Source organism: Trachypithecus francoisi, unplaced genomic scaffold, assembly GCF_009764315.1.
Source record: "Trachypithecus francoisi isolate TF-2019V2 unplaced genomic scaffold, Tfra_2.0 Lachesis_group14, whole genome shotgun sequence".
Lineage (NCBI taxonomy): Eukaryota > Metazoa > Chordata > Mammalia > Primates > Cercopithecidae > Trachypithecus > Trachypithecus francoisi.
Genome location: NW_022681459.1, coordinates 23,600,623 through 23,628,461, shown reverse-complemented (window position 1 = coordinate 23,628,461; position 27,839 = coordinate 23,600,623). Strand labels below are relative to the sequence as shown.

General features: G+C 48.3%; 1 protein-coding gene across 1 annotated transcript in view; it reads left to right on the top strand.

Annotated features, from left to right (window-relative positions):
* The window catches only part of CLDN14 (claudin 14), a 114,602-nt gene extending 91,409 nt beyond the window's left edge, over positions 1 to 23,193 (top strand). Inside the window, 2 exon segments of the mRNA XM_033232431.1 lie at positions 22,043 to 22,220; positions 22,223 to 23,193. Coding sequence (XP_033088322.1) covers positions 22,124 to 22,220; positions 22,223 to 22,842 — 717 coding nt within the window. The 5' untranslated portion in view covers positions 22,043 to 22,123 and the 3' untranslated portion in view covers positions 22,843 to 23,193.
* Positions 23,194 to 27,839: the final 4,646 nt, after the last annotated feature.

The window sequence follows — 27,839 nt, the reverse complement described above, 5'->3', positions numbered from 1 at the left end:
ATTCTGGAGATGGATACAGGGCAGTAACATGAGACAGTGTAGTGGTAGGAGCCCACAAGGTGAGGCCAGTGTGCTGGGTTCAAACCCTGCCTCCATCACTTACAGGTGTATGCCCTTGGGCGGGTGATTTCACTTCTCACAGTCTCTTTCCCATCCATAAAATGAGGTTAATAGGAGTACCTAAAGCAAAAGTTGTTTTAGGATTAAATTAGTAAATAGATGTAATATGCTTAAAACCACAGCTAGCGCACAATGAATGCTGCCTTTGTGTTCAGGACCACTGTGATTGTTGTTACTATTAATACAAGGAGTCTGCTTAGGTCAGACCTCTGCAAAGATATCGTAGGCCTAGCACCAAGGTTTTCATGGAAGTGTAGTGACTTTCACAGGATATGCTGTTGATGAATAGAACAAGGTCAAGTTTTACCACGACCTTTTCTCTAGCAAGTTAGCTAAGGATCCACTAACTGCAGACTCAGGTTGTCAGCATGTGTGTCGCTCAAATCAAAGGGAACCCAAACTGGTAACCCAAACCCCAGGCATCTCTGCATACATAATTTTCGCTTCATTAATGTATTTAGTCAACAAACTTTTGCCAACTTCCTAATGTGTCCGACCCTAGCGTGGCTCCATGAGAAATCAAAAAATGAATCAAACTTCAAAGACCAGTTGAGATTAGAATAAAGGTGATCTGTCTATCCATCCATCCATCCATCCATCCGTCAATCTATCCATCCATCCATCCATCCATCCATCCATCCATCCATGCATCCATCCATCCTTTGAAACATAGACTAACTTCCATCGTACCCAACCCATCAGGATAGTTGTTGCCCTAACTGAATGGGATGATTTTAGGAGTGTTAGGAAAATGCTCAAGACCTTCCTCCAAATCCTCACTTACCCCTGATTGGCATTCAGAGTTTTACTATTAAATCTTTATTCCTTAGACTTAAAAGTACCTCCTGGGAGGGACAAAATGTTGAGCCATTATGAGTCATTTACACCTTAGAGTTTAAACCAGATCCAAGGGCAGACATCGATGGAAATTGGAGGAGCCAGAAGAGTCCCCCACCCACTCAGGGAGAGGATTGGGAGAGAGGAGCTGGAGCCTCGGGGCCAGCCTCCCTACCCCCTCATTTTCCCTGGCTCTGTGTGTGCCTGTGGCCCTGACTCTGAGAGGCAGCAGGGGAGGTATAGTGCTAGCCAGGCTCCCTGCTACTCATACGTGCTGGAGTCCAATAACTGTTTGATGAACGAAGAACAAATCAATACCTTTCTATTTAGATTTCATCACATCATGTTTCTGTGACTTTGCCCTCTGGTCCAGGAAACAGTTTTATCCAAGAGGAGCCTTGGGCCAGGGTCACAGGGCAGGGAATTTTCATACTTCAGCCCAGAACAGGAATGAATTGTTCCAAAGAAAATCAAGACTAATGAAAGTTTCACAAAATATCTACAAAATGGAACGGTATGTCCATTTCATTCATTGTCATAGAATAATATCCCTAAAAAATATCGTAATATTTTAAAGCAATTTGGAGTTTACATTTTCTCCCTGTGGGGTATCCTAATACACAATGAATGCCAAGAAATCAAAGCCAGTTGTAAATCAAATGTCATGAACTTGTAGCCAAATCATCTCAAAGGCAAAGTTATAAAAAATAATTTTTAAATGCCCAGCATAAAATTATAGATAATATGGGCACATTTTACTATTATGCTAGTACCCCTACATATTCCCATATTCTTAAAATGTTTTTCAGCAAAGGCAATGATTCTATCTCCAAGTTAGTTCATTCCTTTAACAATTTCATTTCAGCCTGTGTAACTTCTTTAGGTGGGGTGGAGGATCTAACGAAAAGGTCTATTTCATTGTCAGGTAAAATTCTGCATGGTTTTACGTAACTTTCCTGGCATACACAGTGAAATAGTATATCTGGTGGGAAACCTCTAAGGATAGAGGATCTGGGCTTGTAAATGACCTGAACCAAAGTTGTTTTTGTTTGTGACTGTTCACTTCCAAAGAAAAGACCAAAAAAGCTATGCAGGTGTGGGTGATGTCAATCCTCCATCAATAACGTTTAACAGATGCTTCCGAATGCCTGCTCCAAGCTCCTGACACTACTAGATGTGCTGCCTTTCTGTCCTTCACCGTCCCATTGCCAGGGACACAGGGGCCAGGCTTCCAGTCCATGCCCAGAGCACTCATCCACACCAGATTCCTTCGCTGCATCTTTTTTTTAAGCACCAACCAGAGCCTGGCAGATTGATGCATGCTATGGAAGACACGCAGAAGCCCAAGTAAGTCCCTGGCCCCGGAGCATCTGTGGTGGGCTCAGTGAGTAAGGGGTGGAAATGCTTGTCATGTTAAATCCATGGCTCTCAGCACACTTCTGAATTCCAGAATCGCCCACAATGATTTTCAAAATTGAAAAGGAACTGGAATTTGTGCCTTGAGAGGGTCCCCAAACCTTGGAGCCACTCAGGGTGCTGGCTTTCGGCTACACATTCCCACCAAGAGATTTCATTCTTGCAATTTTCAAGGCCAAACATCTCCTAGTCATAGAATCACTCCTCAAAGGGCTGGAGGCATTCCCAGCCCGGCCCAGTTCCCTCAGCCACCCTCAGGTGCTGCCTTCACTTCCAGAAGAACTATCCCTAGCCCTCCTGGACATTGTTCTCAAGCAAATGTCTTGACCTTCCAAGAAAGCCACCTTCTTCCATCAGCACCGGCTTCACGGTATGCCATGTCTCTTATCTCCAACTCATAGCAAATTGTCCCTCTTTCCACTCTGTGCTCCTCAACCCATCCAGCTCCACATGCCACCAACAGACCACCCGAATCACTCACAGCTGCAGTTGTAGAAAAAAGCAAACAAACAAAAGCAGTTGCTCATTGATCGGAATCGACCAGCATGCTTCTAGGGCCCATAGCAGCCTGAAGGCTGAGAAGCTGAGTCACTTAATAGCAGAAAAACCCAGAGCAGTGTGGGGACAACTGCCAGGTGGTGGCTCAGAGGAGGACACAGTCGCTGTGGGCAGGTGGTCAGGGCGCAGGAGGGAATGAGCTGTGGATTTTTAGTAATCTACAAGAATCAGGCAGTTCCAGGACACAGGGAAGTGAGTGTAAAGAGCCAGTGGACCCAGAGCCAAGAGCCTGGGCAGGGGTGGGCTGGACTCTGGACGCCCTGCAACCCTGCCAGGCTGGGAAGGGGAGGCTTGACCCTGAGGGCGTGTTAGGAAAGAGATGCCCAGTTCAGGTGTATTGCGCATTTTTTTTCCACAGTGCAGAAATGACATTTCTGGTTGGTCTTGAATGTCTCCTCTGGCCAAGCCACCTCCTCTCACGCTAGTTAACCAAGTGGCACGTGTGCCCACGCAGGCCGTTCTAAGGAACACTATAATTGTCTAGGCAATTTTCTCTCAAATACTCCGGCCTGGAAGCGTCCGGTCAGCAGAAGAGGGAAGGCAGGAGGGTGACAGCATTCTGGCTGAGTCCTCTTGTACATGGGAGCTGGAGTCCAGCCAGGCTCCAGAGTGGCTCCGGCTGGCAAGGGACCTGAACAGGAAGATGGGACTCGAGGTTTTCTGCATGTGAGTTTGGGGTGAAGCTGTGGATGTGGGGTGGGCAGGGTTGGGGTTGACAGTCATCTGTTTCGGAAGCCCTGAATCCCCGCCCATTACATATGCCTGCGGCCAGGAGCGTTCTCCAAGGGGAACTGGCTGTGCTGGCCCCTGCAGGAAAGGCAGCTGGCGGCTGGGCTGGGCAGCCCCCAGAGGACCCCACGCAGCCGGCCGGAGGGCAGCCAGGCTCCTAATGAGCCAGGAAGGACAGTAATCCGGTTCCTGAGAGTTTGGGCAGAACTCTTTTCATCACTTACCAGGCCTGTTTGGAGCAAGGACAGAATCTGTTGAGTGTTTTGAGGCCACGGGTCAGCTTGGGGAGCTTGGCGCCACTGCCCCCTTCTGTCTGCTGGGACTGCAAAGAGGGCCAGGCGGAACATTCTCCTCCTCCCTAAATACACCCCTGCCCTCCAACACAGACACATATTAGCATGGCAGAAGGGGTGGGAAAGTGATAGATCTCTCTCAGTAAGGGTAAAACAATGGTGCTGAAGAGGAGGAATATCATGCAATTTGAGACATGAGCTAATCCTTCAATTACCTGGGGTGCCACATCCCTAACAGCTGCCACCGCTTCCCAGGATGGGCAGGAGGGATCCAGGCAAAATAGAAAAGGAACCAGGATTAGTGTCCTGAGACGGTCCCCAACCTTGGAGTGCTGTCCTCACTGGCTTTAATGGGCGCTGGCTTTAATTCCTGCAGTGGTCAAGACCAGACATCTCTTGATCACTGGGTTTCATTTTTGAAGTCTTGGGAAACCAGAGGCCAGCTCATCACTGCGCGCACCCAGGGGCTGGGTCCAGGTCTGCTGTGAAAAGATGCTGTCGTCTGGGCTCAGTGCTCATGCCTGTGTCTCTCCGTCACTCACTGGAGTTGAGGACGGGCTTATCTGTTAGGACGATAAAACTTCAGTAGCATACGCCTTGCATGTGCTGGTATCCTTCCCAAAGGGCTTGTTGGTTTTTACATCTATTATCTCGTCATCTTCTAGACGTCTCTGAGGGAGGAGCTATTCCAGTGTAGATAGTCAGGTGAGTAATAGGCTGAGTAGCTTGCCCAAGATTAGTCAGACTTGAAGCCAGCACCAGCCCCCATCCTTATCTGGCTCCAGTCTGATTTGCAAATCTCAAGCTTACTGTGTTTTATTCACCCATCTGTATAATGGGTTCAATGCTTCTTAAGGCATCCACAGAAAAATCTATAAAAAGGAAGACACATAGATTCTTCCTTTGGTGCTATGAAAAAAAGTCACTATTAAATATTTCCTGTTTTCCAGTTAGTTTTATTTTAGATAAAGATCAATAAAATGGAATATGTCCATTTTTGTTTTTAAAAAAATCATTCTGGGCCGAAACGGGTGGATCACGAGGTCAGGAGATCAAGACCATCCTGGCTAACACAGTGAAACCCCATCTCTACTAGAAAATACAAAAAACTAGCCGGACGAGGTGGCGGGCGCCTGTAGTCCCAGCTACTCGGGAGGCTGAGGCAGGAGAATGGTGTGAACCCGGGAGGCGGAGCTTGCAGTGAGCTGAGATCTGTTGCCTATTTATCGAAAAAGGTCTTTCATTACACAGAATAAGAAGTCTAAAAGTCTGTTTTCAAGGCGAGTACCGATGTATTTTTAAAATGCAGGTGGTCAGCCTTGCCAGCTCAGGAATGATTCTTGGCGTTTTCAAACTCAAAAGTTCCTCCTTCCCGCTGATCTGTGGATTCGTCATTCACACCATTTGCAGGACAAGTGGCTGCCAGGGCCAAGGACTTTTCACTGAGTGGCCAACAGCAACATTGTGTGGGGAATTTTCTACTCCAGGCCATTTGCTGGGAGGGCTCCTGGGCCTGAGCTGCTACGGCCTCCTTCGTCTCTCCCTGTGGGGTGACTCTGTAAAAAGAAAGACGGGAGAAGCCGAGGCTCATTCACTCACCTTGTCCACTTCATTCCCAAGAGAAGTATTGGGGGGACCTGCCAGGGCTAGGGGAAGCTCTAAGCTGAGCCCCTTGTGCAAAGAGGCAAGTCACTTGGAGGAAGCTGTTTTCTTCTAGGCCTGGAAGTGCACATGCTCGTCTACAGCTTTCCTGGAAGAAGAAAAAAAACAGAAACTGAGATTTAGAACACCAGGTCTGTTTCCACTGGTGGCCACTCTTGCGCACAGGAGACCAGCAAGAGCTTTGCTTTCAAAAGGCTCTTCCATGGCAGATATTCACAGAGACATCAGGGCTACACTTAAATGAAGGAAAAGTAAACATATGAAACCATATTTTTGATTCCACAGAACACTACAAGAGTGTCTCTGTTCCTTTCCACATCCTAACTCGATGCACTCATTGTTTTAAGGGGGAAAACCCAATGTCCAGGTCCTGGCATGTCCACAACAGGCAGGGCCAGCTTCATGGGCATGTGCGCTGTGCAGTTACAGGGAGCCCCGTGCTCAGAAAGGCTTGCACTGGGCTTGATGTTCTGCAGACGCCATCTTGACATTCTTAATAATTTCTGAACAAGGGGTTCTGTATTTTCATTTTGCACTGGGTTCTGCAAATTTTCTAGCCAGTCCTGAGAGCAGGCAAAGGTAACCTACAGGGCCTGGTACTCTTCAGAGCAAATGCACAACCTGGCCACTGTGTATATGTCGAAAGGCTAAGCTGCACCCACCATGCACTACTTTATCTGCAAGGCCTTTGCTTACACAAGGATTTCTGCAATCTGAAATCTCATATCTGACCCAATTAATTCTAAATGTCTTTATATCAAAGTATCACAGGCTTTCCTGGAAGACTGACCCAATCATGTTCTCACCACTGTGAGTGTATGCTTTAGGGCCTGGGCCAGGAGGAGATTTGTTCTCAAAGGTCATCCATGGGCCGGGGGCAGTGGCTCACACCTATCATCACAGAACTTTGGGAGTCCAAGGCGGGTGGATCATGAGGTCAGGAGTTCGAGACCAGCCTGACCAACATGGCGAAACCTTGTCTCTACTAAAAATACAAAAATTAGCCAGGCATGGTGGCAGGCACCTGTAATCCCAGCTACTAAGGAGGCTGAGGCAGGAGAATCACTTGAACCTGCGAGGTGGAGGTTGCAGTGAGCTGAGATTGCGCCATTGCACTCCAGCCTGGGTGACAAAGTGAGACTCTGTCTCAAAAAAAAAAAAAAAAAGTCATCCATGAAAATATAAATGCCTGTAGGGTAACTTCTTGGCCAAGATTAACAGTGAGGGAGGCTCAGTGCCCACGATGGACTGGGGTCCCAGGAAGAGGACCCAGGTTGTAAGAACAGGCTTCCATGGGGCTCTGGGAAGGTAAGAGCTAGATGGCAGCAAGATAAATAAGGAAACCCCCCCACACACTTTTCTAGATGGCGGAAGACAGGGGTGCAGGGTCACATGAGGGAAGGTAAGATTGTAGCTGGAAAAGAGAATATTAGACCAAGGCAGTGGGAGAGCCTAGCCTTACGGGTAGGTGAGACAATATTCGAGGGACAGGCCAAGGACAACTGTCCCCATCTCAGGAGATCCCAAAGAGAGCCTGCAGTCAGCAGGCAGGCCCAGCAGAACAGACATCTGAACTATGACTCTCTGTTACACCGTCTTGGACTCTTTAAACTCCTAATAAGACCTTTAAAAGTTATATCAGGCCGGGTATGGTGGTGGCTCATGCCTGTAATCCCAGCACTTTGGGAGTCCGAGGCGGGCAGATCATTTGAGGTCAGGAGTTTGAGACCAGCCTAGCCAACATGATGAAACCCCGTCTCTACTAAAAATACAAAAATTAGCTGGGTGTGGTGGCAGGCACCTGTAATCCCAGCTATCAGGGAGGCTGAGGCAAGAGAATCACTTGAACCCAGGAGGCGGAGGTTGCAGTGAGCCGAGATCGTGCCATTGCACTCCAGTCTGGGCGACAGAGTGAAACTCTGTCTCAAAAAAATAAAATAATAAAAGTTACATCAATGAAGCCAGTGGGGCTGGGTGCAGTGGCTCACACCTGTAGTCCCAGCTACTCAGAAGGCTGAGGTGAGAGGATCACTTGAGCTTAGGAGGTCGAGGCTGCAGGGAACCATGATTGGACCACTGCACTCCAGCCTGGCCAACAGCACAAGAACCTGTCTCTAAAATACAAATAAAATAATTTTTAATGAAATAAATAAGCCAGTGGTTCTCAAACCTGGCTGCACATCAGAATCACCTGGTGGGGGAGAGGAGCTCAAAAATTCCCATGCATGGACCCTACCCCAGTCAGTGAATCCGAATGTCTGGAGGTGGCCAGGGCATCTGGATCTTTTTAAAACTCTCCAAGGGCTGAGGCTACAGCAGGAGGGTGAAGAGCCACTGATCCAGGTGACTTCTCCAGGATGTGTCCTCATGTCCTCCATCCCAGCTTCAACTCCATGGCCCGCCGTGATCTTCATTCCTTTGTGTGCATGCTTATTTCCCTTGGCTGTCCGCCGTCATCATTTTCCCCTAGGAAAACCCCCACCATGTCCAGAGCCGCCTTTTGTCCACTTAGGACCCTCGCAGTGCAGCTGCCAGTGCTGGGAAAGGCTGTCTGGCGCGATGGTCCAGTGGTACCCTCAAGACCACTTGCCCCACCTGCACCCAGCACTGACCAGCACTTGACCCCTTGACTTGGTCCAGGCCTGCTCTCATTCTCCTGGATGACTGTGCTCTCCTCTGTGCTCAAGCCCCCTGCACCTCGTCCCCCATCTCCTGTCTCAAGATGTCATGTTGCTTCTTATTTCCCTGAGAAACTTGGAGCAATCTCAGAACATGTGTTAGTGTCCACTGACATCTCCCCCAGCCTCCTGCTCCCGCCTCCCCTCCCGTTCTGGAGTGCGCTCTCTTCATGCTGGTCAGAGCTGGTCTCTCCATGTGCTCACAGGATCCCTGCTGCCCCTACAGATATCTCCCTCCTCGCTGGACCGTTTCCTCAGGCATGCAAACATGCTTCCGTGTCTCTCATCTTCAAAACAACAGCAAAACAAAAGAGTCCTCTCTTGCCTACACATCCCACTGGCAGAGATTTCTAACTCCTCTGGTTTTGTTTTTTGTTATTGGTGGTGGTGTTCTGGGTGGCAGGATGGGGATTGCCTGGGATCCCTTTGGCAATCTGGTGAAGCTGATGTATTCTTCTCAGCACAATGCTTTTAAATGTGTAACATAACACAAAACATGCAGGATTATAAAGGAAGTGAATTATAGTAAAACATAGTTGTCAAAATATTTTAGTGCAATTCTGTTCCTAGTAATGGATGACCTTCCTTATTAATGCATTACATTATGAGGTCTAGCAAGGGTCTTATAAGTACCATTTGAAATTGTGACAATGGTAAATGTTCTTTGCGGGTATCTGCAATGCCTGTAACGCAATGCAAAATATCATGATCTCTATTGCTGATTAAGGCATAGGTACTGGTTGTATTGCTGTAGATGGCTGCTTCCATTCAGGATTGAAGGAAATGCTAATTGTCAGTGAGAGGTCGATGAAATAGAAGATGTCACTTTTTTTCCTAGCTGAGTTGAAAGATACCCTGAGGTCTATGGGCCCTGGACCCCGTCCTAAAACTGTTGCCTCATTTCCTGATTCTCCTGGAGGGTCCAAGTTCTTGAAAGAATTCTCTCCTGTCCCTCTGTCCCTATTCTCTCTTGAATCCACTCCAATCAACTCCGCCGAAACCGAGCTTATCAAGGTCTCCGATTTTCTTCATGTTGCTAATCCAGCGATCACTTCTCAGTGCTCAGATGACCTGATTTATCAGATTACTTGACTTGACACAGTAGATTGCTCTCTCCAACATGGAGCTCTGTCCTCCCTCACCAGTCTCCTCTGGGTTGACTGTTCTCTATTGGCCATCCCTATAGCCCATGGCTGGCTCCTCTTCCTCCCTCTATCTTCATCCCTCCCCTGATGTTGGAGGGTTCCTAGAATCAGCCCTGGAGCCCCTGCTCTTCTCTATCTAATGCTCCCTCCTAAGAGCCTCCATCCCATCTTTTAATCCCATCTCCACGCAGTGGAGACACAAACAGACTTCTCCGGTTCAGTCCCTCCCTGAACCCTGCACTTATATATGCAACCATGGTTATCCCCAGCTGGGTAGGCACAGACATCTCAAACTCAACAAGTCCAAAACAAAATTCCTCTCTTCTGCCCTTCATCCTCTGTATCAGTCAGAGTTCTCCAGAGAAACAGAGCCAGTAGGATGTGCATCTATATAGAAAGAGATCTATTTATTCTAAGGAATTGGCTCACATAATTTTCAAAGCTGGCAAGTGCAAAATCTGCAGGGTGGGCCAGGTACAGTGGCTCACACCTGTAATTCCAACACTTTGGGAGGCCAAGGCTGGAGGATTGCTTAAGCCCAGGAGTTTAAGACCAGGCTGGACAACATAGTGGGACCTCCATCTCTACAAAATATTTTTAAAAATTAGCCAGACGCGATGGCATATGCCTGTAGTCCCAGCTGCTCAGGAAGCTGAGGTGGGAGGATCACTTGAGCCTGAGAGGTCAAGACCAGCCTGGGCAATATAGCAAGACCTCATCTATAAAATAAAATTCTGCAGGGTGGGCTAGCAGTCTGGAGACCCAGGATGGCTGACACTGCAGTTTCAGTTGGAAGGCAGCCTGCTATAGAGCCAAGAAGGGCTGATGTTGGAAATAAAGGTCAGACACAGTCTGCTGGAGAAAGTTTCTTGCTCAGGGGAGGCTGCATGCTGTGGACTAAACATTTACATTCTCCCAAAATTCCTACATTGAAGCCCTAAGCCTCTATGTGATAGCATTTGGAGACGGGGCCTTTGGGAGGTCATTAGGGTTCAGTGAGGTCATGAGGTTGGGTGCCCTCACGATGAGATTTGTGCTCTAAAAAGAAGGGAAAGAAAGATTTCTCTCAGCCTGCGTGCAAAGAAGAGGTCAGGTGAATTTCCACCAGGAACCAAAGCAGCCAGAACCTTGGTCTTGGACTTTCCAGCCTCCAGAATTGTGAGAAAATTAATTTCTGTGGCTTAATCCAGCAAGTCTGTGGTATTTTGTTACGGCAGTCTGAGCTGATGGAGACACCAGTTTGGTTTTTGTTCCAGTCTGGCCTTCACCTGACTGGGTGCGGCCTACCCACATTATGGAGGGCAATCTGCTTTCAATGTTAACCTTGTCCAAAGACTAACTTCACAGAAACATGAAGAATAGTGCTCAATCACATATCTGGGCACCCCATGACCCAGCCAAGTTGACACATAAAATTGATCATCACACCCTCCATGCCCAGATCTCCAACCCTCTTCAAGCTCTCAATAAATGGCAACTCCATTCTTCCAGTTGCCCAAGACAATAACTTTAGGCACCTGTGTCTCACACCCCACAGCTAAACCACCAGCACATCCCGCTAGCCTCACCTGAATATAGAAACTGACCTCTTCCTGGCACCCACCTTTGTCCCACTACCTTGGCTCAGCCTCCTAGCATCTCTTACCTGAAAGATCACAAGAACCTCCTGTTTGGTCTCCCTAATTCAGCCCAGATGTAACCTTGGACAAGTTATGTAACCTTTCTACGCCTCAGTTTCCCTATCTGTAAATAAGGATGGCAACATGCACATTGAAATTTGTTTAAGAGTTAATTAAATGCCCATAGAAGCACTTAGCACATGTTTGGCATATCATAAACACTCTGGAACTTTAACTAAGACTGTTTTTACTCTTATCATTAACAACTAACAACTTTGGAGCACCTGGGCTTCAAAGCTAAATTTACAAAGAATGAGTTTTAAACCTCATGTTTAATAGTATTTTCCTTACCGTTAGAAAATCTTAGCCTCGGCCGGGCGCGGTGGCTCAAGCCTGTAATCCCAGCACTTTGGGAGGCCGAGACGGGCGGATCACGAGGTCAGGAGATCGAGACCCTCCTGGCTACCACAGTGAAACCCCGTCTCTACTAAAAATACAAAAAAACTAGCCGGGCGAGGTGGCGGGCGCCTGTAGTCCCAGCTACTCGGGAGGCTGAGGCAGGAGAATGGCGTAAACCCGGGAGGCGGACCTTGCAGTGAGCTGAGATCCGGCCACTGCACTCCAGTCCGGGCGACAGAGGGAGACTCCGCCTCAAAAAAAAAAAAGAAAATCTTAGCCTCATGTTTTCATTTGACACCACATTTTAACCACTGCAATTTATTCACAGTTCAATTCTCAAGTAAATAATTTTCAGAGGCTTAAAAAATCACAGAATAGTTGTCTTATTCATGAAGGTTTTCAGTCAGTTGAGACAATGACCTACTGCTTGTTTGGAGTTTGCTTTGTTTTTCTATTTTGATGTAAGTCCTGACTAAAGGGGGAGCCCAGTAGGCTCTGCTGGATTTCCAAGGTAAAGCTTCAGCAGGCTTCTGAGTTACCTTATTCAAATTTGGACTCTGCCCCAAATTTGGGCTTTTACGGTCTATGAAACCAAGACGTGTTGACTTAAGAAAACCAGACACCCAGCCCGAAAAGGTCAGTCACCAATTTGGGTACACCCCAGCCAATTGCACACAAGCTGGAGACATGAGCCCCCCAAACTCCCTGTGAGCTAAGTGAATGCACACACTTCTTAAGCCCGGAGAAGCTGAGCCATTTGATTACTATATGGGTTACTTACTATAGATTGTGTTTGCACTTGAATTTTCAAATTTGCAGGGGACTTTCCAGATTCTTCTTTCTCCATGTCCTCTACCTTTTCCTTGGATTTTGTCCTTCACACTTTGAGACAAGAAGCTAACCGTGGCTTTGATTTTTTTTTTTTTTTTTTTTAAAGACAGGGTCTCACTATGTTGCTCAGAAATGGCCTCAAACTCCTGGAATCATGCAGTCCTCCCACCTTGGCCTTCCAAATGTTGAGATTACAGGTGTGAGCCACTGTACCTGTCCTGTTTTTATCAATGACAAATGTGAAGCCACCAGATCACACTCAATGCCTGTCCTGGAAGGGGACCCAGTTCTTATAATCACAGATGAAGTTTTTTTGTTTGTTTGCTTTTGAGATACGATGGCACAATCTCTGCTTGTTGCAATCTATGCCTCCCAGGCTCAAGCCATCCTCCCACCTCAGCCTCCAAAGTAGCTGGGATTACAGGCTTGAGCCACTATGCCCAGCTAATTTTTCTTTTTATTTTTAGTGGAGACAGGGTTTCACCATGTTGACCACGCTGGTCTTGAACTCCTGAGTGCCCAGCTAATTTTTCTTTTTATTTTTAGTGGAGACAGGGTTTCACCATATTGACCACACTGGTCTTGAACTCCTGAGCTCAAGTGATCCTCCCACCTCAGCCTCCCAAAGTGCTGGGATTATAGGTGTGTGCCATGGGGCCTGGCCAAGTGTTTTCTCTGTAATGCCCTGTGCTGCCATTCAGCTACTCTCCTGTGTTTGTTTCCTGGGGCTGCCATAGCAAAGCACCACAACCTGGGAGCCTGAAACAACAGAAATTTATTCTCTCATGATTCTGAAGGCTGGAAGCTTGAAACTAAGGTGTGGGCAGGCTGGTTCCTTCCTGGGCTGTGAGGGAGCATCTGTCCCGGGCTTCCTGCTGGGCCTCTGCGGGTTGCTGGCGATCCTCCGGGTTCCTCGGCTTGGTAACTTCTCGCTCCACTCTCTGCCTCCTTGTTGCAATCTATGCCTCCCAGGCTCACGTGTTCTTTCTCTTCTGTCTGCACGTGTTCTTTCTATTTCCGTCTGCACGTGTCTTTCTATTTCCGTCTTCATATGCCCATCCTCTTATAAGGACGCCAGCCCTATTGGTTTAGGGGCCACTCTATTTTAGTATGACCTCATCTTAACTAAATCTGCAATGACTCTATTTCCAAATAAGGTCACATTCTGAGGCACTGGGAGCGGGGAGGACTTCAACATGACTCTTTTGGGGGACCAGGTCAGTCCATCGCAACCCCCAGATAAAGTGTTTCCACACAACACTTAACCGTTAGTCGTCTAATAATCAGCTAAGGCTTTAGGAAATGTTTTTATGTCCTCCTGGGTTTTGGGGGGTATTGTTTTTTGTTTTTTGTTTTTGTTTTTGTTTTGTTTTGTTTTGCTTTTCTAGTATTTTTTTTTTTTAATCTCAGATGGCAAGTTTTTAATTACCTGCACCTTGAAAAATGAAAAACAGCAGCAACGTAACAAACCTGCCTGACTATCTTGTCAGGAAAAATCGCTCTGAAAAGGTACCCATGTATTGAAGCAAATGAAACTCAATCATTTCATTTTAAAATGTTGATCTACTGCATTTTAAATGAATTCTAATGAAATTTGGTGAGTTGAAATGAGAGAGATAAGGCCTCCGGAAAGAGTTTTAATTTTTGTGGTCATGGTCACTTAAGTTTGTAGTTTTCGGTAAATCAATAGGTCATTCAATCTTACTGAGCTGAAAACAGCCTCTGTAACCATTTAACTGCACACCATGGTTTTCATTTGTATTAACATAAACTTTTCTTCAAATCAGTTCTTGTTATAAAACAATAGATTTTTATCTCTTCATCCAAAAGAGAGGGGAGGAAATCATGGAACGTGTCATGTCCATATGATTTTCAGTAAGATATTTCATGCTGGTTTTCTCAAATAATAACAGCAAGCAGTAACTATCATGATGGTAATAAGTCGTAGTCATGTAAGTGTCCTGTCTCTGCCTCTCATGGAAAGACTTCACGAAAGACTCTATGCGGATGGCATAGGAAGTCCTCACACATTTAAAATCTAGATGCCTGCCAGTCTGAAAAATAACCCAAGGAAAGTTACAGGAAGTTTGGAATAGTGATGAAGAAAGTTTTATTTTTAGAGCCAACACCCCACAGCATAGCCCATCTGAAATGAATATGAAATGGTTTTTCCAAGGTACTGCTTGATCACTTTCTCATCATTCTTATATATTTCTGTAAGAAAATATGCTAAAAATAGCCCCTCTAGAGTATCCCTAAGCTTCTTGAAAAGATACGCATTTGTTTTGCAAATTATTAAGAAACACAGTGTCCAAGATGTCCTTAGGAAATGCTAGTTGAGGCTGGGCATGGTGGCTCACACCTATAGTCCTAGCACTTTGGGAGGCAGAAGTGGGTAGATCACTTGAGGCCAGGAGTTCGAGACCAGCCTGGCCAATATGGTGAAACCACATCTCTACTAAAAATATAAAAATTAGCCAGACGTGGTGGTGGGGGCCTATAATCCCAACTACCCAGGAGGCTGAGGCAGGAGAATTGCTTGAACGTGGGAGGCAGAGTTGCAGTGAGCCGAGATAGTGCCACTATACTCCAGCCTGGGTGACACAGCGAGACTCTGTCAAAAAATAAGAAAAAGAAAAAGAAAGGAAAGAAGGAAGGAAGGAAGGAGGGAAGGAGGGAGGGAAGGAGGGAGGGAGGGAGGGAGGGAGGGAGGGAAGGAAGGAAGGAAGGAAGGAAGGAAGGAAGGAAAGAAAGAAAGAAAGAAAAAGAAATACTAGTTGAAGTTATTTCATGCAGATACCTCATAGCATAAGAATTACTTTCTTTTCTCTGTGTTGGGTAGTTTTGCTAATATATCTCATCTAGATGAATCCAAATCTCCCTTGAGTTTATTTTTAGTTCCCAAATTCAAGCATTTATGATTTTGTTTGTTTATTTTGTTTTGTTTGAGACAGAGTCTCACTCTGTCACCCAGGCTAGAGTACAGTGGTGCAATCTCAGCTCACTGCAACCTTCAAGTGATTCTCCTCCCTCGGCCTCCAAGTAGCTAGGATTACAGGCATGCATCACCAGACCCAGCTAAGTTTTGTATTTTCAGTAGAGATAGGGTTTCACCATGTTGGCCAGGCTGGTCTCAAACTCCCGACCTCAGGTGATCTGCCCACCTTGGCCTCCCAAAATGCTGGGATTACAGGTGTGAGCCATCGTCCCCAGCCTAAAGCATTTATGAAATAGCTAGACAATAATGAAGAGGCCATTTGGTTGGGGTGACAGTGAGGACATTCAGGTTTTTGAACCAGACATTTTCTTAAGTGGCTGAACATCAACGTTGAAGCAACTCTACATTATTTCAAGGGCCAATGACTATGTTCATCTTAAGGCGGCGCTTCATTTTTCTCTAATAAGTTTACAGAAAGCAAATCAGGTTTTACGCTATTTCTATAATGGACCCAACATCATGTCAGAGCATTTTAGGGCAAACATGTATAATGGCTCATTCCCAAACATCTCAAGAGCCATTCAGACCACATGGCAGGCAAAAGGCCCTGGTGACCACATCCTCCAACTCTCTACCTGCACAGTGGGGCTCAGGGCAGTTCCGGGTAAAGAAACTTCCATCTGACGGGCACCTGTAGTCCCAGGAGGGTGCCCTGGGAGGCTGAGGCAGGAGAATGGCCTGAACCTGGGAGGCGGAGGTTGCAGTGAGCGGAGATTGTGCCACTGCACTCCAGCCTGGGCGACAGAGGGAGACTCTGTCTCAAAAAAAAAAAAGAAAGAAAGAAAGAAACTTCCACCACACCTGGCTTGTGCCCCAACTCCCTGCTGATGACCTGCACCCCTTCATTCTGGGGCTGACATTTCCTTCACCAGGGTGGGTAGACAAGGGCCGTGGAGCAATGTGTGTCCGTAGGAAAGCTTTCATCACAGGGGCTGATTTTGCAAGGAAACGAGGTGACAGCAGCAGGTGAGACTGCTGAGGGTTAAGGAGAGTAACGGACTCAGACACCCCACCCATCCCACCCCTGCACCCCTCCAAGAAGCCTGGTCTCTATATGCAGCATCCAGTAAACTTATTTGACTAGAGACACCCCCACCACCTCCTTTACCAAAGAAGAAGAACTTGCAGTGAAATCACTTTGGCACAGTCACTTGGACTTGGCAATGGTGAGCTAGGGTGGCCCTGTCCCTATCCCTTGACTGCCCTGGCCCCAGGCAGTCAAGACACAGGCTGGTAGACAACACATCCTCTCCTCAGTCCTGGCCAGGCCATCCCCATGGCCACTGCTGTTGAAATGATGATTAATCCGGAGCCAAAGTTGACGCAGTTGGTGTCCAGGTGGGCCAGGAGGTGAGCAAAACAAGGGCACCCTACTGTGTGCTTCAGAACCCTGCTTTTTTAAAGAAAAACACAGCTCAGAGAAAACAGAGGGAGACAACATAAAAGTTTATAACGGACACACACAAAAAAACCCTCTCCCTTCAGAGCTGATGATCCTGAAACCAGAGCCAGTTGGAAGGGCCTATAGCAGCTCTGGCGTTTCACCGATTTTCAAAATTCTTTACAGCTCTATTGTTTTCTGACACTCTCTCTGCTGGGGACGAAGCCGACCAAAACTCTAAGGTTTAATGACTACCTTATTGGATTTCGAACTTGCATGGGGCCTGTAGCTTTGTTTTGGCCAATTTCTCTCATTTGGAATGGTGGTATTTACCCAATGCCTGTACCCCCATTGTATCTAGGAAGTAACTAATTTGCTTTTGATGTTGCAGATTCATAGGCAGAAGGGACTTGCCTTGTCTCAGATGAGACTTTGGACTTGGACTTTTGAGTTAACGCTGCAATGAGTTAAGACCTTGGGGGACTGTTGGAAGGGCATGATTGTGTTTTGAAATGTGAGGACATGAGATTTGAGAGGGGCCAGGGCAGAATGATATGGTTTGGCTGTGTCCCCACCCAAATCTCATCTTGAATTATAGTTCCCATAATCCCCACATGTCGTGGGGAGGGACCCGGTGGGAGGTAATTGAATCATGGGGGTGGTTTCCACCATGCTATTCTCATGACAGTAAGTTCTCACGAGATCTGATGGTTTTATAAGGGGCTTCACCCTCAGCTCGGCACTCATTCTTCTCCTTCCTGCTGCCATTTAAAGAGGATGTGTTTGCTTCACCTTTTGCCAGGATTGTAAGTTTCCTGAGGCCTCCCCAGTCCTGGGGAACTGTGAGTCAATTAAACCTCTTTCCTTTATGAATTACCCGTCTTGGGCGGTTCTTTATAGCAGCATGAGAACAACTAATACAGCAACCCACTCTGTCTCACCATTGCCAAGTCCAAGTTATCATGCCAAAGTGATTTCACTGCAAATTGTTCTTTGCTAACGGGGTGGCGGGGGGTGTCTCTAGTCAAATAAGTTCAGTGGATGCTGCACATGAGACCTTTTCTGGGAGAGACACAATGCACATTGACACGTTTCCAGCTATGAGAAGTCCTACAGTCACTAAGGTTTTCTTAAACATATTTGACATCTGGGTCCTCGACACACGACATCCTGCAAATGCAGCATTCCAAGATGCAGTCGTTGGGAAACTCAGCCCCAAATCCTGCTCTCTTGTGCAGCTAAGCCACATACTCCCCACCCAGGATTGTACTTTTGGGTTTTTGTGAACCCAAATGCAGGACCCAGCATTGATTCCTCTAACACATCCTGTTAGATTCTGCCTTCCCACCGCCACTCAGCCTGTCGAGGGCTTCTGGAGCTTGATGCTTGGAACCCTATTTGTTTTGGACCCGTATCTCTCTAGCAAATCTTCCCACATGCACACATATGGCTGCAGGAAAATGGTAGCCCACAGGTGAACACCAGTTCAGCCTGCATGGGCTGCTCCCCCTGGGAGGCCAGGCTTGGGCAAGTTCCTTCCTATACAAACAGCCCTGCAGGGCAGGGCGATTCCGGAGCATCAGGGAGGAATTTTATGTGGCTTCCAGGGAGATGCGTTCAGTTAAAGTTGTTTTTCCCTTGAAAGGTCCCAAAGTGAAAAGCAGTTGCAGGGAAGTTGAATTATTACCTAATGCCAGTAGCAGCTGCTGGTAAGGAAGAAGGAAAGCAGGTTGGGGAGCTGGTGTCTGGGATTTGGGGGCTCATTAACACTCACTTCTTAAATTAGCAAATCCTTATAGCACATGTTTAAAAATAGCAGCCTAATGGTTTCTAAAATTAGCCAGCATTGCGCTCCATAAATATTTAGACCTCCAATAAACCTCTGGTCTACTCGCCTAGCCTAATGGGCTTGGCTTTTATGCCACATTCTTTAGGGTCTGTATGCTTAATTATTGACCTTGACAGTGAGAGCTGCAAGAAGCCTCATTGTGCTTGGACCAGGGACACCCTGTGTGGCCGTCACCCTGGAGGCAGCCTCAGAGCAGGGCGGGAAGAGATCTCAGAGGCCATTCGGAGATCTAGGTAACTGGAGGAGCCTCTGGTCCTGGTTTCCTTGGGACTGTCTTAGTTTCAGCCCTGAAGGTCCCTGTCCTGGGTAACCCCTCAGTCCCTAGAAAAGCAGGGCAGTTTGTTGTCTTGGCTGCCCAAACCACTGCAAAAGGGACAAGGCCACTGTTCTGAGATCTCTGTGGGAAGGAGAATCTGTTGCTAACACCATCCCTCAGCCCTTACACTAACTTCAGTCCCATCTCATTGAAGCATTAGTGTTTAAAGGGGGAATGACACCAAGGAGAACACTAGCCAGGCCAGGCATAGGACTTTCGTCCTCTGCTCCTCTCGTTTCCCCAAGTGTAAAAAGGGGATGGTAACAGTCACTGACGCATTAGGTTGTTGGGAATAAACTAGGAAATGTGTCAGTGTTTAAACCGTGCTCAGGCCCAGTCATCTGGTGCCATCAGTGTGCTCAGGGTGTAGGGTGGGTGGGTCCGCTGGCACCCCCACTGGCTGTGCCTATCAGGGTGGCCACCGTGGCCTTGTTGCCAGCACCTCCCCCAGGGCAGTGACCATAGGACAGCCGGCCCTGGTCCTTCTCTGGCCAGCAGAGACTGTGATGGTGTCCCCAGTCCCTGGACAGAGTGAGTGCTTGCTGTGTGGAGGGAAGAAAGGCTTTGTGCAAAGCCAGCATCGTGCATAGTGCATGTGACAAATTCTGGGCTGTGAACAAATAGTCATCCAAAACAGCAGCAGGAAAATACTCGGTGTATCAGTCCATTCTCGCAATGCAACCTGAGTCAAAGAACTACCTGAGACAGGATAAATTCTAAAGAAAAGAGGCTTCATTGGCTCTCACAAGCTGTACAGGAAGCATGACTGGGGAGGCCTTAGGAAACTTACAATCATGGCGGTAGGTAAAGGGGAAGCAGGCATGACACCGCCAGAGAAGGAAGAAGAGAGAGAGGGGAGCAGGCAGGTGCTGCACACTTTTAAACAACCAGATCTCGGGAGAACTCACTGTCACAAGAAGAGTAAGGGAGAGGTCCGTCTCCATGATTCATTTGCCTCCCACCAGGCCCTTCCACCAACACTGGGGACTGCCATTCAACATGAGATTTGGGTGGGGACACAAATCCGAACCCTATCACCCGGACACCCCTTCAGTCCACTTCGTGTCCTGTGAGGCACCACATTGTTTTGGTATTATTTATTTTTGTTTGTTCGTTCATCAGGACAGAACCAATGACCTCCTACAATGCCAAAGCATTTAAACCCAGTATATGTTTTTAAATTAGCAAGATGATGGTTTAGACTCCCAGTGGAAACATCAGTTATTATTTACTCACCAAGTGATTTCCATCTAGTAGGGGACTTATTTATTTATTTATTTAGTTTTCAAGACAGAATCTCATTCTGTCACCCAGGCTGGAGTGCAGTGGCACGATCTAGGCTCACTGAAACCTCCGCCTCCCGGTTCAGGCAATTCTCCTGCCTCAGCCTCCTGAGTAGCTGGGGATGACAGGCGCGCACCACCAACGCCCAGCTGACTTTTGTTTTTTTAGTAGAGGCAGCCTTTCACCATGTTGGCCAGGCTGGTCTCAAACTCCTGACCTTAAGCGATCCACCTGCCTTAGCCTCCCAAAGTGCTGGGATTACAGCCACCAAGCCCCACTGGGGATTTCTTGACAATGTCCCAGGTCTCATGGGCAACACCCTGAAGCCCACTTTTCCTGCCTGCAGCCTGCACTGCTTAACTGAGGCTCCGCCCTCTGCAGAAGAAGAAGCAGGTTTTGCCTACTGAGTTTTGCGCCGGTTTGGGATGCTGAAGTGACTTGTCGTCAGCAGAGACGCTTCCCTTTTCTCCCTTCAGAACCAAAAAAGAAGCTGAGCCCCAGGTCACCCATTGGATGGGCGCAGCCGGGCCCAGACCTCCTGATGCTTGGTCTCACTGATTACCTTGCCCCAGGCAGGAGAGAAAAGCTAGTGGTGTCCACTCAAGACTTCCACTCCCCTCCCTTTCTGCCTTCATCCCTTCCTTTTTTCCTTCCTTTCTCTGTGCCCCCACTTCCTTCCTTTCTCCTTCCTCCCTCCCTCCTCCTCTTCTTCCCTCTCTCCTTCCTTCCTTCCTTCTGTATTTCCTAGTGTTTTTTGTTTGTTTGTTGTTTTGTTTTTTGAGACAGAGTCTTACTCTGTCGCCCAGGCTGGAGTGCGGTGGTGCGATCTCAGCTCACTGCAACCTCACCCTCCCTGGTTCAAGCAATTCTCCTGCCTCAGTCTCCCAAGTAGCTGGGATTATAGGCACCTGCCAACATGCCCAACTAATTTTTGTATTTTTAGTAGAGATGAGGTTTCACCATGTTGGCCAGGCTGGTCTTGAACTCCTGACCTCAGGTGATCTGCCTGCCTTGGCCTCCCAAAGTGCTGGGACTACAGGCATGAACCACTGCGCCCGGTCCCTAGTGTCTTCTATATGCCTGGCCCTATATAGGTGCTGGGTCCTTGTCCCCAAAAAGTGTCCTGGATTTTGGTATGCTAAGAATTCTTTAAAAGCCTTTGAAAGGGCTCGGCATTCCCATGTCCCTGAAAGCCAGGTAGCAGCCTCTTTGATAATAAAGTCACCCTCGATCAGCCCTCACCAGTCACAGGCGGGCATAGCGAATGGGCAGCATGGTGGGAGCGGAGGTCCATGCTGGAGAGGAGGGATGCTGGCCTGTGCTCCTGCTGCACCTCCTGAGGAGCTGTGACCTTGGAAATTCCTGCACTGGCATCAGCTGACAATCTCTGGGTCACATCCAGCTCTGGAATTCTGAAGGCAGCGTCTGACCTGCCGAGGGGACTAAACCTCTCCCTGCCTGAGCACGTGGGTGGAGAATTTGCCCACTTCAGAAAACCCCTCATGCTGACAACCGCCCAGGGCTATTTTCTAAGTCACAGCTGGCACACATCTGAGCACTGTCAGGCCAAAGCATGAATAGCACATGTTGATTTAACAAGTGTTATTCCTGGTTACTGGCGAACGGAAGGACAGGAGATGCCAAAGCAGCAGCAGTGCTTGAGGGTGGACATAAGCAGAACTTCCGGCAGGAGGCTGGAGTCCTTCCCTGAGACTAGCGTCGGCTGTCATCCCTTCAGATCCTGCCTTCTTGGGAAAGCAGTTATTCTCCCACCCAGTGAAGTCTCAGAAACTATTTTTGAAAACATGTTAATTGCCACACCAACGGCCTATGGAAAACTTGGTTTCGGTGACAGAAATAAGTGCATGAGATAATCTTTAACCCGTTTCCTTTCTCTCCCTGCTCCCGCCTCCCTCGGCTTCATTAGGGCTCCGGCCGGCACCTGAGGAGCGGTGTGACCTCAAGGGCCCAGGGAGCTGCCCGGCTGGCCTAGGCAGGCAGCTGCACCATGGCCAGCACGGCCGTGCAGCTCCTGGGCTTCCTGCTCAGCTTCTTGGGCATGGTGGGCACGTTGATCACCACCATCCTGCCTCACTGGCGAAGGACGCGCATGTGGGCACCAATATCCTCACGGCCGTGTCCTACCTGAAAGGGCTCTGGATGGAGTGTGTGTGGCACAGCACAGGCATCTACCAGTGCCAGATCTACCGGTCCCTGCTGGCGCTGCCCCAAGACCTCCAGGCTGCCCGTGCCCTCATGGTCATCTCCTGCCTGCTCTCGGGCATAGCCTGTGCCTGTGCGGTCATCGGGATGAAGTGCACGCGCTGCGCCAAGGGCACACCCGCCAAGACCACCTTCGCCATCCTCGGCGGCTCCCTCTTCATCCTGGCTGGCCTCCTGTGCATGGTGGCTGTCTCCTGGACCACCAATGACGTGGTGCAGAATTTCTACAACCCGCTGCTGCCCAGCGGCATGAAGTTCGAGATTGGCCAGGCCCTGTACCTGGGCTTCATCTCCTCGTCCCTCTCGCTCATTGGTGGCACCCTGCTTTGCCTGTCCTGCCAGGACGAGGCACCCTACAGGCCCTACCAGGCCCCGCCCAGGGCCACCACAGCCACCGCCACCACCGCACCTGCCTACCAGCCACCAGCTGCCTACAAAGACAACCGGGCCCCCTCAGTGACCTCAGCCACGCACAGCGGGTACAGGCTGAACGACTATGTGTGAGTCCCCACGGTCTGCTTCTCCCCTGGGCCACCGTGGGCTGGGTCCCTGGCAGGACTGTCAATGGAGGCAGGGGTTCCAGCACAAAGTTTACTTCTGGGTGATTTTTGTATCCAAGGAAATAATGTGAACGCAAGGAAATGTCTTTAGAGCACGGAGACAGAGGGGGGAATAAGAGGAGGAGAAAGCTCTCTATACCAAAGACTGAAAAAAAATCCTCTGTTTTTGTATTTATTATATGTATTTATGTGGGTGATTTGATAACAAGTTTAATATAAAGTGGCTTGGGAGTTTGGTCAGTGGGGTTGGTTTGTGATTCAGGAATAAACCTTGTGGCTGTGGCTATTGATGAAACGGACAGTATCTGTTTCTGCTTCCAGACTGTTATTCTGTCTCCTAAGGTGCTGGTAACCACAGTCAGAACCCAGTGGGGCTCAGGGTTGCAGGGCCGTGCAGCTGTGCTGACCACAGCACTGTGGAGTCCTGACTCTGATGCAGGGTGAGGATGTTGGAGGACGACGGAGCTGATCTCCATTTGTAAGATGCTTGAAAAAACTAGGAGCTGCATCCCGGCTTAAACTCAGAGGCAGGGCAGAAAGGAAGGGGCTTCCTTGGAAAAAGATAGTTGCCAGAAGTCACAAAATAAGGACAATGTCATTTTCTTCCTGTGAGCAATAGGTCCCCACTGGTAAGAAAACAAGAGTCAGAAGGAAACAGGCCGGGCACGGTGGCTCATGCCTGTAATCCCAGCACTCTAGACGGCTGAGGCAGGCAGATCACCTGCCGTCAGAGTTCGAGAGCAGTCTGACCAACACGGTGACACCTCATCTCTTATAAAAATACAAAAATTAGCTGGGTGTGATGGCGGGCACCTGCAATCCCAGCTACTCAGGAGGCTGAGGCAGGAGAATCGCTTGAACTCAGGAGGCGGAGGTTGCAGTGAGCTGAGATCGAACCACTGCACTCCAGCCTAGGTGACAGAGCGAGACTCTGTCTCAAAAAAAATAAAAATAAAAACAGGAAAAACGGAGTGAAACATGGCTGGTGTCTTATCTTTCTAGGCTTTGGCAAAAAGCCCAGTTAGGAGCACCACTTGCCCCGAAGGACCCCATTGGGACTTCACCGGCTTCTTTTCTAGGGTGGCCAGTCCCGGCTGCCATGAGAACAGCATCTGTGGCTGTTCCTGCAGCTGAGAAAAATGTCTGGGGAGCTGGGGGAGGCCTGATGGTTCTGAGAACACTACTGATCCCTGCTGGCTGTGATCTAAGTCACATGGTGACACACAGGGAGCCTGGGCCTGCTCTCACATCCACGTGGGCTCATGTCCTTGGCCCACATCGGACTGCACCTGGCCTCTGTCCCGAACCTGAGGCTCTGAATGTGGAAGGAAACAGCTCACTCCATGGAAGGGCTTGGCCTGAGACTTACACACAGAGGGACTGTCACGTGAAGTCGCTCTATTCTCAGCGGTCTGGGAGTCAGGGCTCCAGCAGTCACTGAGTGCAGGGAAGAGCCGCCGTGGGTCAGTGGCAGGCTTGCAGCCCGCTGGCCAGGCTCGCTCGTGTGGCCTGCGGAGACCCTGGCTTCAGTGCCAGGGAGGCTCTAGTACAGTGGTCAAGAGGCTTGAGAACTGCTGTTAAAAGGGCAGGCCAGGCAGCCCACAGCCCAGAGCCCTGCAACCAGCAAGGCCTGAGGCCTGCTAATGCTCTCCTGACTTCGTGCCTCCTCCTGGCCTGACTGGGTCAGGCACCTGCTTCTCCACTGGCCAAGGCTCACACCGGTAACGTGTACACTGGGCAGCCCTCTTCTGATTGCTTTAGGCTCTGCCATTTATACCTAATAAACTATGTTGTGATAAAATCTCTCAGGGGCCTCCTAGCAATATTGAAGAATGGAGGATTTAAGGAACGGCTGTACACATACTTACATATTTCTTTTTTGTTTGTTTGTTTGAGATGGAGTCTTGTTCTGTGTGCCCAGGCTGGAGTGCAGTCGCACAGTCTCCACTCACTGCAACCTCTACCTCCTGGGTTCAAGCGGTTTTCCTGCCTCAGTCTCCCAAGTAGCTAAGACTACAGGTGCATGCCACCCCACCTGGCTAATTTTTGTATTTTTAGTCGAGATGGGGTTTCACCATGATGTTGGCCAGGCTGGTCTTGAACTCCTGACCTCAAATGATCCTCCTGCCTCAGCCTCCCAAAGTGCTGGGATTACCGGCGTGAGCCACTGCTTCTGGCTTCTTGTCTGTTTTGTATGACCCTCTAGACCCCAGGCAACAGATGACTCTTCTGGAAGGAGTGGGTGCCACATATCTCAGCCTTTATCTGACCACAGAGAAGCTGAGGAGGCTGGAATCTGCCATGCTATTTAGGCCAGGCATTGAGATCTGAGAGGTCTTTATTTATTTAGGATGAAACAAGCAGTTGTCATCTATTCTTTAAGTTATAAAAAAGGAATAAATCTGAATCCATAAAGAGGAGAAAAACAATTTTCTATCAGCAGAGTAATACTGCCAGTGTTTGCTTGATGGCCACAATCCAGACAGCATTTTATGAAGTTATTCTTGTTAATAGACCTGTTACAAATGAAAGAAAAAATACCTTTTCTTTTTGTTTTGAGATGGAGTCTCGCTCTGTCACCCAGGCTAGAATGCAGTGGTGCAATCTTGGCCCACTGCAGCCTCCACCTCCCAGGTTCAAGGCATCCTCCCAGTTCAGCCTCCTGAGCAGCTGAGCTTACAGGCGCCCACCACCATGCCTGCCTAATTTTTGTATTTCTAGTGGAGATGGGGTTTCACCATGTTGGCCAGGCTGGTTTCAAACTCCTGGCCTCAAGTGATCCACCTGCCTCGGCCTCCCAAAGTGCTGGGATTACAAGAGTGAGCCACCACAGCCAGCCATGAAAAAATAACTTTTTCAAACTCTTTTTCTGAATTCTGTCACTACTAAAATAAAATATGGCTCTCTCTCCTCCTCAGGTGAAAGTCTAGTAATAATGATTATAATTTATTATCACTTACTATGTATCAGGCATACTTTTCATCTACTAATTTGATTCAATGTGAGATATTTTTTTTTTTTTAGTTTTCTGTTTTGTTTTGGTTTTTTGAGATAGGGTCTTGCTCTGTCACCCAAGCTGGAGTTCAGTGACTCAATCACAGTTCACTGCAGCCCAACCTCCTGAGCTCAAGCAATCCTCCCATCTCAGCCTCCTGAGTAGCTGGGATTACAGGTGTCCACCACCACACACCTGATTATTATTATTATTTTTTTTGTAGAGACAGGGTCTCACTGTTTTGCCCAGGCTGATCTCCAACTCCTGGGCTGGTTCAAGCAATCCTCCTGCCTCAGCCTCTCAAAGTGCTGGGATTATAAAGGTGAGCCACCGCACTAGCTAAATAGTATTCCTAACCTCATTTTACAAAGGAGAAAACTAAAGCACAAAGAGATTAACTTACTTGCCCAGGGCCACAGGGCAAGTGAGTAAAAGACCCAGGATTTGAACCCAGACAGGTAGGCAAGGGATGAATACATTAACTCAAGAAGACACATGACCTATAGTCTAAGGACATTTATGTCCAGACTATATCCAAATAACACAGGGAACTGCTTCATGGTCATATTTGGCTCTTTGCAGAACCATCACTCGACAGGGCTTGTGTTAACTGGGTCCTAGGTGGATTGGATGAAAGATGATGTCAGACCCAGAGGTCCAAGATGGAATCCCATGGGAAACAGGAAGTGGCACACAGGAGGGGATATGCGTGGCTCCATCATCCGAAAGCTGGCCAGCTCAGAGAGGAAGTTGATCTTCCTAAGACCTTGGTTCCCACCCTCAGGAAGAAGGTGTAAGAATGCAGCACCCAGCTCTCCCTTCTCTCTGGCCCTCGCCGTTCCTCAGGTCCTCTGAGCCCTTCTTTGCCACGTTACAACCTTGGCCATGAGAGATGCCTGTATCCACCCAAACCTTTGGGACTAGGATTTCTTAACCAAGGTTGTTTCAACAAAAGCATGATCTCCTTGTGGAGGTACAATGCACGACCCCACATTTCAGACTGAAAAGAGAACATGAGTCTGACTCATGTGTTCCAGAAAACCATTGTTATAGGCAAAAATTTACAGCATGACCCTTATGGATTAAGAAATGCTGCATTTCTTTATTTCTCTAAATCACATCAAATTTGGCTCCAATCCAGAGAGATCTAAAGTCATTATGGGGGAAAAAATGTATATTAAAGTCAAGCATGTTTTCTGGTCCCCTCCCCCTGCACTGAGGGGGTCTCAGGGGCCCAGCACTAAGGGAGGCCCTAGACTTAGAAGGGATGGGGGGGTCAATCTTCAGTCCTTGGGGTCGCCCTGGTTTCCCACTGATTGCCAGGCCTGATGCCTTCACAGCCTAGGAGCTCCCAGTGCTCCTCATCCCTCCCTTTAAATAGGCACTAGAATCTTCTACCCTGTAGAACCCTGGAGCAAAAGTAACCTTTTTCCCAGGCAGTCTCTGGGAAGCTGTTTCCTGAGATGGAGCCGCCTCCTCCTACACTGAAAGTACCTGCTTCCCCTCTTGGACAACATGGCCTAATTGGTTTCATGAATTTAGCCTTTTGAAATCAAAGGCTTCTGAAATGTCCCAGAAATCCCACTTTCATGTCAAGCACTGTGGACCTAAACGGAAATAATTTGAAAACTACAGCACAATCTGAAATGTGTATAATAACAATCAATTTCTTGATAGTAATAAACCAAAGATGGCACCAGAATTTGCACCCAAAAATCCTGGCCCCAAAGCCCCACACTTGGCCACAATGCCATCCTGCCTCCCTGCCTTGGTCCCCCTGTCCCTCACTGCCAGGCAGAAGGAGCAGCATGGATGGTGACAATCCAGGCACGTAGACTCCATGTGGGTCTGGACTAGGCGGTGGCAGTGGAGAGGTGGGAAGAGGTGGGGATGGGTCTGCCGGTAGAGCTGATAGGGTTCCTGATGGCCAAGCATGCAGAGTGAAA